The sequence below is a fragment of the Eutrigla gurnardus genome, assembly GCF_963514095.1.
Source record: "Eutrigla gurnardus genome assembly, chromosome: 2".
Taxonomy (NCBI): Eukaryota; Metazoa; Chordata; class Actinopteri; order Perciformes; family Triglidae; genus Eutrigla; species Eutrigla gurnardus.
Genome location: NC_139916.1, coordinates 23641461 through 23657569, shown reverse-complemented (window position 1 = coordinate 23657569; position 16109 = coordinate 23641461). Strand labels below are relative to the sequence as shown.

Below are 16109 nucleotides of genomic sequence, written 5' to 3'. Positions count from 1 at the left end.
TAATCTATTGTGTAAAATTGTATTTTCATTGCTCTTTTTTGTGTCATTACCTCATCTCTTGTTCTGCTGGAATAATGTTTTGCCTTTGGAATGTATAGATTTTATCTTATCTCTGTACACTTTGATTTTATAGTTGAATAACAGACCGATATATGTATGTCCACTATGATACTTATATAGTAGTTATAGTAGTACATTAACTATCTTCTGAAAACACACTTTGATCTGAACACACTCATTACTGCAGAGAAACAGCATTGACCTTGTCCTCATATGACAGTAGGCCTTTCAACTGCAGTAATACGTAAAGAAAAAACAACAAAAACCCAAACAAACATAAGTTATGCAGTAAATTAAAGTCTAATTCTGTCTTCTTAGAAAGCCAGCAGCATTTCACGCTTCTTTCCATTCGGCTGAACTCGGCTCCGCTCGGACGCACTCGGAGATAATGGGCGTGCTCGGCTGTACCGGCGGTACAATCGGATGATCCCGGGTAGGCGGGGCCAAGTAGGAGGAAATGGTACAGTTGGTTGACTGCTTCCAAGAAAACCGGTGACTGGCATCCACACCCGGCAGTTTGGTCCCACGTCTTCGCTGCTTTTAATGCATCGTTACCGCAACAGCAACCAATCAAGATAAATATCTCAAGCAAAACGTTATTAATTCACTGAAACGCGTCAACGTTTAGCTACTGACAAAGCCGAGCAGCACTTGTATGCTGCAAGCTCTAGACACATCTGTGAAGGGCTCGGAGATTAACGTTTTAGATAAACGACTGCAGTTATGGAGACGCAGATACATGTGCCAGTCGGGTCGCCGGTCATTAGAAAAATCCCCGTTTTCGTGGAGGAACACAATGTGACGGAGGGGGCGATGAGGCTCATTAAGGAGCTGAGACCGGCGTGGGAGACGAGCCTCGTCAAGACCAAGGTAATCTTATCCGCTAAGCTAGCTAGCTGCGCGGTGTATGCTAGGCTAGGTTAAGATTGACAGCTCCGCAGCATCACCAGGCAGCCAGGTGCAGGGCCCTGGAGACATTATCACGTTAAATTATCTCACGTAAATCATCTCCACTCCAGTCCTCAACGGTGAATGAAGACGCCTCATGTTTTATATCATGTTGTAATATAGTTGGAATAACATGGAAACGTTTGCTGAACTAGCAAGACGCTCCTGAACTCTAAGCTAGCAAACTAACGTAAGTGAGTAAGTTAGACCAAAGGCCAGAAGGGTACTTGTACATTTGTAACTTGTAAAATCCAAATTTTACACAACACATAGCACCAAATATAGCACGAAAGCCACCTTCGTCGTCAGCTGTGTGTCAATGACGTAGTAGTCAGGGTTGAGTGATAAATGTGGTGGGGCCGACTCTTTACGAAGACTGTTTTGTTGAACTGAGATTCAGCCTTGTTACTTTAATATATCTCGTTGCTCTCTTGTCAAATTATTTTTTTATGTGTGTGTGACTAAATGTATTAATTCAGTAGTAATAGAAACATTAACATACAGCTGTTGAGGTGGGGCTGGACACAGATAATATACTAATATGCTTAATTCCAATTCAGTGTACTGCAACTGTGTCTACAGCTACTGCCTAGTGGCAGTAGGGGTGTAACAGGCCTGTCATATACTGTGAGTATATAGCATTACGCTCATAGTACCATAGGTTTAGGTTATTTACTACATGAAAGTGAAGGTGTATTAATTAACGTTTATAACCTAACTTAAAATTGGAGCTGTTTCTAGTTGCATTATTCATGAATTGTCGTTGACTGGAGCAGAAAGGAGATCAGAGCAGGAACACTCAACCTGCTTCGCCTGGCGGCCACTTTTGTAAGATGAAAGGAATAAATTTACAAACTTTAAATCGGCGGGTGGGTTATTCTATTTTGCACCTTGTTTGCATTAAAAGTATTGAATAAAAAAAACAAATAAATGTATTTTATTAGAAAAGTATTACAAAATTGGCACTGTGGTACGCAAACCCAAAGTTGAGTATTTCCGCTCTGAGATGGAGCTTCAGCATGGAAAAAAGAACTTTCTTTATTTCCTTGAGCCTGCGTGTCTTGCTTCCTCCAACCAGCAGCCCAAAACCCAAACAAATTTGATTTAATGGTTAAACATATGAGAGGCTTACGCAGTTCATTATACCGTACATACTTTCAGTGTGTATACCTGGATGGGTGTGTATATACATGTATATAGTACATATTTATTTGTATGTTCTATGCGTTTGTAGCATGAAGGATGTGTGCAACCTTGTGTTGTCAAATCCATATTAACTTTAAATAGCATATTAACTCATGGTCAGCATTCTACCATCAGTAACATCTTTTATTGAATATTTTACTCGGTTTAATATCAGACAGGGAGAAACATTTATCATTTTATTATTTATTTGTTTGGTGGGGACTGCACCATCAGCAATTACTGCTGTATGAGTCCTTCCATTCACATGATGGTTACCGCATGAAGTACTGGCATCGGTATCACTTTAAGCGTGCTGGTATTGGTACTGGCATCATACTTTTTAAAATGATACCCAGTCCCTATATGATCTCCAAATTGTGGATATTAGGGGTGGCCTTGGTCCATTGAGCTTTATCAACTAAACTGGGGCTTCTGTGTGTATGAGTATTAGGGTTAAACCAAAAGCTGTTTGGGTCATAGGGCGTACCACAAGAATGTTGCATACCAAACCAAAAAAATTCACTATGAAACATAATCACTGCAAGCTAACGGCAATCCATTTTTGAGACAAAGTGAAAGGAAAATGCTTGATTGATTTCTTGTAAAAATTACTGTCGTGGCCAGGTCAAAGTCTTTGACAGTGCCTCGATTACACCATTTACTGCATTAACTCTCCAGTGGCTCAGTTTGAACACAGTTAAAGCCAACCAAGTGTTTACAACCTGCTGGCTAATCTCTCTGGATTTGATACCCAACCCATCCACACACACCTGCAGCCGAGGACGTGTTTTCCTCAACCTCAGTCCAGACCAGCAAAGCTTTTCTCAGTGACCACCACCCAAACAGGCTTTACAGCTGCACAACTGGCAACATGTTCACAAACCAGGTCACAGCAGAGAGTGGAGTGAGGAGAGTGTGGGATTAATGTAAAAAAAAATAAAAGTTGGGAAGGATGTTCTCGAGCAGCGGGACTCTTTGTTTTGATGGCGGCGGGAAGCTCTGAATGTGGCGGCGAGCAGCAGGGCAGCAGTGTTGACAGAAACACCTGATTAGCCCCCGCCACCTGGACAGGAAGACTTTTACTGTAAATACACAACGTCCACTTCGCACACACTGAGATCCGGAAAACAGTGGAGTGTGCCAAGAGCAACAGAGCAACAGTCTCCTCTTCCAACCTTGATGATGATTCTTCTTCTGCCAAAGAAAGTTCACCTCAGAGGCCTTGCAGTTACACCACAGAAGCGTAGACTCGTTCAAAAAAATAGAGCATCAGGCAGTATATGGCTGAATGTTTACCTCTGTCTGGGTCCAAGCTTATCGCTGTCTGTCGATGTATTGATCACCGGTCTTAGCAGCGTATTGTGTGGCGGGTAGAAGGGATCAGTCATGTGGTAGCAAAGGCGCGTATGCTTGTGTATGTACGGTCATAACAGGGATGCCTGCACGCCCATCTTTGTGGTCAGCCACGTGCGGAATGCCAGATATGCGTGAGTGAGCGTCTGGGCCCGGGGGAGATGCAGATCAGTGTGTATGTTGTTATTGTGTTCGCGGCGGGGGGGTGGACCGGCCCACTGGTTGCCACTGGAGTGATGTTGTCACTCAGATATTTAAGGCCTAGCTTTAGGCGTTTTGCTTACTCTTCATTTTAGAAGAGGAGTTTGACTTAACGTGTTGACTTAAACATTTTCAAACCGGTCTGATACTTAGCCAAAGACTAGACCGTACCGGTTATACCGACCTTTCCCACTAAGCACTTGCCATAGCAGACCCTCCCGAGTGATACGTTGGTCTTTTTACACAGAAGATTGCGCCTCAATCACAGAAAGGAGACCACATGATTTTAGCGTTTTAATGACTTTAGTATTTCCACTGATGACCTAAACAGGGCCTAAAGCTATCCTGCAGAACAGCTAACCGTTATCAGGGGCCCTGTGCACATGATGTCTTGTATTACATGTTTTCAATGACGCGTTATCTCCTGTGCCTTTTAAAAGACTCAAGTCACAACAATGATTTGAGCACTTTCTCTGTAGCATCCTCACACGTTGTTGCATTGTAACTGCTCCTCTTGATCAAGATTAAAGTCAGACGTCGACTTTACTTATGTCTCCGATCTCCTCCTTGGGTGAATTTATTCGTTTACGGAAAAATTATTTTAACAACGGGCAACTAGCGGCTTTTTTATCTTCTTTGGATCTAAGTTCTCAGCTCGTTAATGCTCCGGTGGCGCGTTGCCTAGTAACACGTCTTCAAAATGTCGATGTAAACAAACAGAAGGTACGACGCGCGCATCTCCCCCCTCCCATGTTGACTGAAATCTGATCGCTGTCATGACGGCCTTTTGCGCACGATGGACATTTGCTGATCCGTTTATGAATAAAATTTTATTTGAATCACTTGTCATTTTTGCTGCTTATTACTTATGAAAGACACGTTGGATTTAGTGCCATGATGTCGGCACAGGTCGCTGATGTGTTTAATTTTCCAGAACGTGTCATAAGGACAAATGCTGGTTCAACCGGTTTGTGCATAAATTAAACCGGTTTAGCACCGTACACCGAACCGGTGAAACCGGATACCGGCCTGACCCTCTGATGCAGTAAACATTGTGACAGTTCATAATGTAAACAGTCTTATTGTCAATGATGAGACATATTGCGGTAGTTTATTTTTAACCAACATGTTGCAGCATCTTATTCTACCACCTCACTAAATTATTTTCTCAAATTTAATTTTTTACAGTTTCTTTAAATGTTGCTTTTCCAAATATGTATTATGAGTCCCTTATTTAAATTCACATGAACCACTCTTCACAGCATCATAAATTAGATGAATTTGTAAAAAGAAAATAGGACACTTTTTAAAATCTGGTTGCAGGCCGGAGAACGATGAGGATCTGTTTTAACGTAATACTGTCTGGTGTAGTTCAGCTTAAAACACTGAATCTGTCGGCACGTTAGCGTGTCGTCACTACCGAGCCTGTTTGTAAAGGCTTCCAACATTAACTTCATTACCTTCACTTCACCTGTCTGTGTGTGTGTGTGGAGAATCTCCCCCACACACAACACGAGAGCAGAGGATATTAATGATTGTGTGAAATTTTAGCAGCGGTGCAAGAATATAGGAGAAACACTGGCCATACTTAAGGTCGCAGGTTGAAATGTTTCTGATGTTGCTTGTAGGCGAATGAATGTGTTGTTTTCTCCGCTCTAAGGCAATGGCACAACTATAGGACATCAATCAAGAGTTTACACTTATAATTAGTTTTTAAATTATTCAATGTCAAATAAGATTTACATTTTGAATTGCATTTAAAACTAAGGACTAAAAAACTGTTGCATTGATGCAAGTTTCTGTGGTATGAAGGTACATGTGACAGGATTCGGTTAAAAATCATGCTCCGTGAGAACATTTATCTCGTGTCGTTCAGAGCTGCATGGTGTCTGCACTGCTGCTCCGGACCTGAAGACGACTGATAGCTTTAGAGGAGGAAGTCAAGAAGTTGTTGGGAACCAACAGGGTGCTGTAGAGTCATATCTTTTCTCTTCTTCCTCTTCCAGCTCTTCACTGATGGAACCACCAACAAGCTGGTGGGCTGCTACGTCGAGGACAGTCCAGAGGACGTGGTCCTGGTCCGAGTGTATGGGAACAAGACGGAGCTGATTGTGGACAGAGACAATGAGCTCAAAAGCTTTCAGGTTGCGTAAAGACATCGTGCTCTCCTGTGAATTTAAATGCCTCAATAGCTTCTCTCATCTAATTTTTATGTGTTGCATATTTTTTCTCTCTCCTCTAGGTGCTACATGCTAACGGGTGTGCTCCTCACCTCTACTGCACCTTTCAGAACGGCATCTGCTACGAGTTCATCCAGGGGGACGCTCTTGGGACGCAGGACGTCAGGGATCCTTCCCTGCTCAGGTCGGAACAGGGTGGAGTCATGGGACTAATGGGGATTTTTACTGACCTAAATCAGACATGGTAGCGTTGTGCTGTTGATCACAGAATCCTCGTAGGTTTCTACATACAGACAGAAACAATTTAACAATGCAGAAATGCCTCGACGCATCACAGGAAAGAGGCAAAGGAAGATGCGAGTCGCATGCAAATGATGGTTGGCACACCATATCGATATTGCAAAAACAAGCACATGTTTGGAAGCAGAGGAGTTGCACATGACACTTTATTACGTGCCCCAAGCAATCAATCTGTTTTTTTATATATGTTTATATCAGCTCTGTGTGTGTTACATATTCACTCAAGTTTCTTTGTAACTGGAGACTAATGCAGGATAGTGGTGTTGAGTTCCAGCCACACTGATAACCCTACTTATCTTTTTGTCTCCTCGCAGACTGATAGCGAGGGAGATGGCTCGTATCCATGCCATCCATGCACACAACGGCTGCATCCCAAAACCCAACCTCTGGATCAAGATGCGAAAATACTTCTCCCTTGTGGCCACCGAGTTCACCGACCAAGCATCCAACGTTCGGTGAGATCTGGCTTCTCAGTCACTGATGATGCAATGATGCAAATGGCTCCTGGAGCACAGCTTGATTTGCAGTTTACATAAGTTATGAGGACGGAGTCAAGTTTCCCTAAGCCTGATTTCATCTGAGAGAACTCAGAAGTAGTTTTATCAAGTACTTTTTCACCAGGATGTAACGAGTCATCCTTTTTAATTTTCTAGGTAGAAAATGTTTAATTTTATAGGTAGAAATGTAAATAATGTAGGTACAGAGACAGGGAATGTGAGGGTGCTACCGAGGTACTACAAGATAGCCTCATTTTCAAAAGCACCACCAACCATTTTCACCACATTAGCATGTTTTTTTTTTTTTTTTATGCAGTTTTTGGTCAGCACCATTCAAGCATTCAAAATGACACTTAAGCTCACCAATATGTAAAAGATTTAATTTGAGTATTTAGAATAACAAAGGTACATTAGTACATTACAGTGTAAAATACTGGATACAATGTAGCTCAATGACAGTTGTATGAGATTATAGCAACCCTGAACAAGTATTTAACCTGTACTGTTTATGAAGTTATGGCTAAGCATAGAATATAATAGCTGCTGTGATTTAGAAATCAGACTGCTTCTGACAGAAGATACTGTAAATTAGTCTGGGCACTATAACAAAAGGATTAGGGTTAACCCTTCTATCCCATTACAGGTAATTCTATATAGAGCATGCTTCTGGTAATCAAATAGTCTATAATAAATAACCACAATGCAAAGCCTATTTTTGGGGCCAAAGACCAGGTTTTTATCTTGGCACTGGACCCACTGAGCCGACAAAGTTAGAGCATTTCATAACCTGCCCAGTCACAGCTGATATCTTTGTTCTGATGGCTATAAGATTAAATCCAGCATGTGGCTTATATAACTGTAACAATAATAGCCGACTGGATTATGGAGTCTGAGGCATGCAGTAGGCCAGCAGATGTTTGCTCTGCTCAGGGTATCGGGTCACTTTGCTCTCTTCCCTGGTAACAGAGACAGCAAGGGTGTCCTGATCCTGGACACCACACACTTGTTGCTCTGCGGTCTGAAGCGGACTGTGGAGGCCCAGATGTCAACGGGCTTTTTCAAAGCATTGGCAGAGATCAGTGTAATATCCCAGTGTGGTACAGGATGGTGTGTGTGACGCAGCCTTCTTCCCAGCCTATCAGTCTGACAGTGGATTAAGCCCCGTAAGCCCATTACAGTTAGCACAGGGGTCTCTGCGCAGCACAGCAGTCTGGTTGGCTGAGACGCTAACTGGGACTTGACCCTTTCTCCACTAGCCGATTGTAACACCTTCAATGTGCGTCATGTCACCGGGACTGATGAATCACAAATCATTAACGCTGGGTATCGCCACTGATTTCCCGAATCGAGTGATTCCGATTCACAAGGTCCGAATTAGATTTAACCTCTGATTCGATTCAATATGGATTTGATTAGGGATATTTCAGTTACAATACCAATTTTGCTTGTATGTGAAGTAGATTCTCATAGAACTAATGCTGTAAATTGTACAAGGAACCCTCTAACCTAGTGCATTATTAAAATTATTAATGTTTACATTAAGAACTGACACCAAAGCAGTAACATGAATGTACTTTTTATTAAACATGACCAACAGCCTGTCAGGCTTACATTCTATCTTATTTGTATCTGTACGGAAGTCAAGTATTAAGTACTGTAACAGGGAATGTAGTGAAAGGACATGACGCAATCTGAACGATCTGAGCAGCAGCCTGGGATAGAGACAGAACAACCTTCAATAGGTTAACATATCTCATATGTTTTGGTTCACTACTACTAGTAGTTAGGGCCCTATGAAATCTGTTTACATTTTTTCCAGATTCTGTTTTATTTTTTCCCAAATTCCGTGTTTTCCATTTAAATGTTTCTAAATTCTCTGAGCATGTTTTGAAGTCAGCATCTGTCGATCCACTCGCTGCTTCACTTTCAGTTATGAATCAGTTCATTTCTGAACGTTTCTGATGTGAGATTCTAGTTGCTCATCACACGGATTCTTGCAGGATTATTTTAACCCAGCCCTACAATTCATACGTCTATAATCACATCTGAAACGACATAGAGACAAAGCAGTGTTGCCATAGTGACCCTACAGCACCACTAGCGTCCACTGACAGCTTGTTTATCTGTAACCGAGATCCCATGAGCCAGCAGGCCAGAGCCCCACTGAGCCTGTGTGCTGTTTGTGCATGTCGGTCCCAGTTGTTTCCACTTAACATATATTCCCACTTTGTGATGATGATCCCAAAGCAAGGAAACACATGTTTCTTTTGGTCAGTAATAACTAATAAGTAATTGTCATGATGACTCTCACACAGGCTCACAAGGTGAAAACATAACCAGTGTCGTTGCCCCCATCTCTATGCTCCCTGTCCAGAATCCAGCAGGAGGTTCCCAGCAAGGCGGTGCTGGAGCAGGAGATGGCGTGGATGAAGGAGCATCTCTCCACGCTGGGCTCCCCTGTGGTGCTCTGCCACAATGACCTGCTCTGCAAGAACATCATCTACAACAACAAAGAAGGTGAGCACCTCAGTGTTTCCTGTGGAATGGAGTTTGCTGTCGGGGAAAGGGACTCCTTGAAAACGTAATCAGTTAGATTGGCGTGGCTTTGTAAGCTTCGGCGAGCTCCGGGAACGTCTCGGCCCGTTTGTAATCCTGAAATATTTTGGGAATATGGAGTGGAAAAGCAAGATTAGTTTGATTTTCAAAGCTTGGAAATTAAGGCAAACTAGCTAAATAATAAATGCACAGAATGAGATCAGATGCATGACAAGTTTGAAGACTTACAGAAAATACTATTATATACTATTAGTATCTGAGTATATTTGTCTTGTTCTTCTTTCCATCTATAGGTCCATATGTTTTAGCAGTTACAGCCATGGCAAATCTATCTAGTAAATAGTGATCAGAAAATAAATAAAAACTCATCTCTTTTTAAAGATGCGAGGTCTCGTTCAGGTACAAACTTGGCTTTAGGCAAATATTAGATTAATAAACAACTCTTCCAAGTTCTGTTTTTGCTGGCTCATCCAGAAAGTGGTGAAACGAGCTGATGAGACATGTTTTTAGGGACTCCCATGGGGGGGGGATGACACTTCCAAACACAGACCTTCTCCTACTTCCAAAACCTCCTAAACCATGCATGCATTATGGGAGTGGAATAGATGAGTGATTGCAGAATGTTTTGTTTCATGTTTTTTTATTTTATTTAATTTTTTACTCTGACTTGCACAACGTTACCAGCTGAAACACTGCATCTTTAACTTAAATGGTGCCAGTCTGATTGTCATCCTCTGCCATAGTCTGAATGTTGGTGAGCAGGCGCACCACGACACACCTAACATTATACATTACTTAGCGTGTCCTCTTTGTGTCTCAGGTCACGTCCGTTTCATAGACTATGAATACTCCAGCTACAACTACCAGGCCTTCGACATTGGCAACCACTTCAATGAATTTGCAGGTTTGTCGAGCCTCTTGTGTGGTTACAACAACAACTATTAACACACTCACCACAAAGCACGACTTATTCTACAACTGTGTGTGGTCAGGAATGGCGGAGCTGGACTATGGGCTGTATCCCAGTCGGGAGATGCAGATGGACTGGCTCAAAGTGTACCTGCAGGCGTACAAACTCTTCACCAAGAAAACAGAGGAGGTCAGCCCACGAGAGCTGGAGACGCTCTACGTACAGGTCAACAAGTTTGCTCTGGTGAGGAGGGATACGCTGGAAACAAAACGCACACCCTCGCACACCCACAGCGTCTCATGTTACTCTATTTCACCTGATATCTGATTTGTCTCTCTGAAGGCTTCTCACTTCTTTTGGGGCTTCTGGGCACTCATCCAGGCCAAATACTCCTCCATCGATTTTGACTTCCTCGGGTAAGTTGCCGTGTGAGTGTGTGGACGGCTTCGGAGCTGTGTTTGGAGGATATTACATAAGTGATAGGTCGGACTCCGTGTCTGAAAGCAATCTGTCCGTGTGGGTTAAACGGAGCATTATGAAACACTGAAACCACAAACCAAGTCTCTTCAGTTCTTTGGTTAGCCTCCATACCAGTTCACACTTCCTGCTCACACACCTGTAACACACAGGACGGCAGGTGTGCCTCCCCTAGTGGTTCACAGGGAGGAAGTAGACCTAATGAAGTGTTAGTGTGAAGTGTGAACATGTTAGAATAAAGGGCTTTATTTAAACCACATCAATTAGGAAGCATCTTACCGTTTTCACTGTGAGAATAATTAAATCAAAGTGACCAAGTGCTCAAATGTTTTTTTAAATAGATAAACGCTAACAAATATGGATTGAAACGGAATGTTTTGTTAGAAAAAGACAAATTTTGGAAATGATCACATCTATCTTGTTTCAATAAATCGCGACCTCTTCGCTCTCCTGTCTTGCAGGTACGCTGTGCTACGCTTCAACCAGTACTTCCAGACCAAACCTGCGGTAATGGCCCTGCAGATCCCAGAATGAGAGGCGACGGAGAAAGACAGACTGCGGAGAGAAGACGAGGCGGGAGAGTGTAACAGGTTTCATGCTGAGAACGCTTCTCTGCGAGCCAGCTGTTGACGGACCAATGCTTGGTCTACCTCGGCATCCTTTTCTGCAACAAGCGCAGTTACTTTTTCATTGCTCCAACTTCGCTCTGTCGCCGCTCTAGCTAGCCCAAGAATGATAAAACTTCCATGGGTTGTGTGTGTGAGTCTACGCTTGTGTATGTTTGTGTTCTTAATTTACCTCGGCAGACCCAACGTCTTGCTCTCCCTCTTTGGCCAAATGAACAAGGCGTAGTGAGCACAGCAGTCTGAGTTTAGGGTAGAGACTTAAAACCTGTTTTATGTCTGTTACTCTGGCACGGGAATGTTCCTCAACGCTGGGAATGACGGTCGGAAGAGAGACGAGATTGTTAAAGAGGGTTTGATGTTGACACTGACAGTTTGTTCTGCCATGGCCTTGTTCTAGTTAGAACTACAGAGGGGTTTCATGTGGTGTGTGCTGAGACCATTCCTCCTCCTCCTCTCTGCAGATATTTTAACACCATTAAGTTCTGATTTGATCCTTCCTCCATCTTTGATGCTAAGTGCTTGTAGCTGCTGCATTTCTGCACTACACTTCCCAGAGATCACCTGTGCATTTAACACTGTAGGCGGTACTGTTGATTTTTTTTTTTCTGTAGCAGTTTGAGCTTCTGTCATTTCCTCGTAGCAAACTGCTGCCGCTGCTGCTAGAAATGTAAAAACTTCTCTGTGTGAGTGGACTTTTCCCCTGGAAGGACCAGGACACTGAGGAGGTGGAGGAGCAAATGAAAAAGCTTCTTCATGGACTGGCTGTAGGTCGCATCACTATTGTGTTCTAGCAATTGGTGATAGAGAGTAGCTAAATGTGCATTTTATTTATTTATGTGAAGGCATGGATTATTTAACATCTCAGGGGAAACAACTCTTTGGTTTGGGTTGCTTGATGCTTTGTGTTGAGCTGGGAGGTGATACGAAGCTGGAGGAGGATGTTGGGTAAAAAGAGGGGACCTGTGCAAGCGTCACTCTCTGTGTGTGTTTTCCACCTACTTGACTTTTATGGATGCAGCAGGTCCGTGGAACTTTCCATTTCAACTTTCCAGACCTCTTGGAAAATCACAACCTCCGTCGCCCCTGCAAACCCCTCCTCCCCTCTTTTATGCCCTCCTGTGTCTTAGATTGAGGCAGTAGCAGCCATTCCACATCCTAACATCGGAGACCGCTCTCAGCCCCACACACTCTGAAATCCATTTTCCATTGTCACACGTTGTTTGGACAACAAAACCACTAGTTAAGAGTTAGATAAATGATCAAGGTTTGGGTTAGAATATATAGGTATGTTCCATAACAAGACTTGAACACCGGTCCCCTGGGTGAATAGCCTGTGTTTGTTTGACCCATCACCACCCGTTTAGACAGAAGTGACCTTAACGGCTCTTTAGCCCGCTGCTCATCTGTGCTGGAGGCTAGCGGCTCCAAGCTACATCAGATGCTTCCAACGCATGTTGTGGGTATAACTTGGACTAAAAAGATGACAAGTCTGGTTCAGCTGCATCATCACTTTTGTTTTAAACTGTCTGAGTCCAACAGCGTTATAGTGTAAAGTTCAAATCCTCTGAGTACTCTTAACAAAGCATCACGACTCACAGGTTAATACTCTAATGGTACTGTACATATCTTGTCGGTCTTTGTACTCCGGCGATTCCTCATCTCATCTCTCAGACGTGGGAAAAGGTTTAGAAGAGCAGTCAAGGCTGAAGCAGTAGAGGCGGAGGTGTCTTCTAGTCCCCAGTATGGGTCCAACAGCAAAAACACTGGATCCTGCACTTCCCACAATGCAACTCAATTGCGTCGTTCAAACTTGACGTTTGTAGTTTCCAAACCCAAGCTGAATTTACTCTTGTGATGTCACATGAGTCTAGGCTGCATCTTATAATTATTTTCATAGTCGTCCTCCACTGTTTTCACAGGCTGAGTGCTACTAACCACGGCCCGTATACCGATGTCATGTGTCAAATCATCATTATTTTCCTGTTGTCCTTTGTTCTCAGTCTGGCCGCTCACAGTTAAAGGGCATTTCTAAGAAGATTTTACGAGACATTAGTTGTGTCCCAATTCAGTAGCCACATCCTTCGGAGGCTGCATATGAAGGCAGCATCGCAGCAAGGCTGTCCCATTCCGAAGACTCCTTCAAACGCAGCCTCCTGATCCCTGGCTCCATTTAAATCATACAACGTTGGTTACCTCCTCGATACTCTTTCTTGTCAACGTCCACCAAGGATGCAGCCACTGAATTGGTCTTTCCTTTCCTTTCATTGGTCCCATATTCAATTCTGCATGGACTTTAAAAAGGTCTCTGTCCTATAGTTGTGTTTTGAAACATGCTGATACGTCGACACTGACCGGCCTCTTAGTCAACTCTCGATTCAGCACAAACACTTCCTAATGAACATAAGCACACGACGTGCCCTCTCTGTCACCCACACACACATCAGGATGTCCATCAGGGGGAGACACTGAGCCCGGACCTTTGTCCTCCACTGTTGGTCTCATGTAACTGATTGGCTAAATAATTTACCAAGTGAGCAGCAGCCCTTCAGACCAGCAGATGAGACATTAACTAACTGATGCTAATGGTTTCCAGTCATGACAGCCTAATGTTTTCAAGAGAGATCGCATTTATATTCAAAATGAGTCGGTGGCACTTATCCTTGGTGATCGGAGCCATCTGTATGTGAATTATAGCTCCTTTAAGGGTTTATGAATGACCCAGTACTGAAATGAAGGCACATATTTGGGAGCACACGCTACTGTCGGAATTGTCTGGGAAAATCCCCCATGTCACATTTTTCATTTGAGATAATCGAGAGGCTCCTACTTTGGAGGACTAATAGTGGAGTAATCTGTTTAGTAGATGTGCAGACAAAGACCAAATTAGTGATTTTTGCTGCTTGAATGCCCAATCCTAATATCCTGATAGGAATTCAGCCCAGATCAAAAGGGTGTTTGCACTGAATTACTTTCTCCATTCACTTAACCGAGGACACTGGAGCCGAGTGGTACTCAGCTGTTGACACAGTTTGGGTTTTTGGAAGAGAAAAGTCGGGCAGGTTTATTTAGTTTTGAATTAAATCCAACACTCTGGCAGTCAGTGATGGTAAAGGCTCGAGTTCATGTGGGCTTGAACTGAAAACACATTCCGCACATAATTAAGGTTGAGCTAAAATCGGGGGGGGGGGGGGTCACCTTACCCACTGTGTTGTGTAGCGTTGGTGTTACTGAAGTCACAGTTTATTCTTGCACTGAAAAATCATGAACACCCGTTACTGTATAGGATGTTAAAGGCACGATCCGCCATCAAATGTGGCCGCCAACAACACAAATCAAAACGTACAAAGCTGTGTAAATCATACCCAACAGTGATGTCACAGAGGAATTAAACCACGCCCATGTTCAGTATATATACCAACTAGCACAGGATAACTACTCACATCTAAGAACCAAGATTAAAACTCAAGGTTCACTTACTAGCTTATTCGAGAGCTTTCAATTGCATCACGTGGTCTTCTGTTGTCCAACAAAAAGCTAGGAAACAAAATCTGAAATTATGAAGGATTTCTCGTGTTCTTGATCTCTTGCATCAGTTGCTTATACACAAAACTAGAAATATCTTTCAAAGTGTTCCTCTTGCTCCACTTGCTCAAGAGACTGAGATAGATGATAGAAGTTGGCTAAATGTTTTGCACTGTTGACGACACTTACAACCAAGTTGACCTTTTTTTTTGCTGTCACTTTACATACCATAGAATGAAAACATTGAGAACTATAAGTATAAATGCTTAAATAAAGTATCTTAAGGAAGTTTTACTTGTCACAGATGACTTTGTTGAGACTTTTCTGATTACATTACACACACAGACACTGGGTAAGGGGGAATGAGCCAAACGAGGAGATTGAATGTCTTTGTGTTTGGCCTTTATGGTGTTTTAAAGCTGTTTTAAACAGGGTTTATTTATTGAGTTAATCTAACATTGCTTTTCACTCCATTTTGTATTCTCATACCCAAATAGTTCTCTTGAGAGGGTTTGCATTGCAGTTTATTTTAGTTGTTTTTTTGTTTTTTTTGTATGTGGCCGTACTAACTTAATTTTAAGAAACACTGTACAGATAACTGATTATGTTTTCCTTTGTATGCTGATATTTACTTTTTGTAAATTGCTTTCGGCGCTGTCTAAAAGGGGCCCAGTGCTTAGCTTGCAGGCGTGAATTTGTAAATCCACTGCTAAAGGAGTGTGCTGCCAGCGGAGATGGAGGATGTAAATACTGTAAGAAATACTGTGAAAAGCTTACTGTACAGTGATCCTTCACCACTCTGTAGGAGTGGTGAGAGAAATTATTTAACAGCTGTCGGTAAACATTTCCATTAAAATGTGTAAAATAATTAAATAAATACAATTAAAAAGAAATGCGTCCTTTTAATTTGTCTGCTCTCAGAAGTTGTGGGAATCTGTCAAACGACCAATATATGACTTTTCTTCCTTTGACTTCCTGTTTTTGTCCTGCCAGCTGAACTGGTGATTTGGCCTCAACAGGAGGAAGGAAGAAGAAAACTTGTAGGACATCCTGCCAAAACGCACAGGATTTCATCTACCTTGTTCCGCTCACACGTCACCCATTTATTTAATTTAGCTGCCATTCAAGAAATAAACCAAATACATTTTAAAGGGGAAGAAATACATATTTATGCCTAGGTAGCACATTGGATATGTTGTCGGGTTTGTAAAAAGGTGGGGGGGGGGGGGGGGGGGGGGGTGGTAAATTAAAAAAAGATGTTGTTTGAGGTGGTTTTGATACTTTTATCCGTATG

At 42.6% G+C, this 16109-nt stretch overlaps 1 protein-coding gene across 1 annotated transcript; it reads left to right on the top strand.

Annotated features, from left to right (window-relative positions):
• Positions 1–544: 544 nt before the first annotated feature.
• etnk2 (ethanolamine kinase 2) lies at positions 545–15708 on the top strand. The gene is made up of 9 exons (XM_084036901.1): positions 545–930; positions 5754–5891; positions 5990–6111; positions 6542–6682; positions 9099–9241; positions 10101–10184; positions 10273–10433; positions 10533–10606; positions 11129–15708. The coding sequence occupies exons 1-9, from the start codon at positions 784–786 to the stop codon at positions 11199–11201; spliced, it is 1083 nt and encodes a 360-aa protein (XP_083893027.1). The 5' UTR covers positions 545–783; the 3' UTR covers positions 11202–15708.
• The last annotated feature ends 401 nt before the right edge of the window (positions 15709–16109 follow it).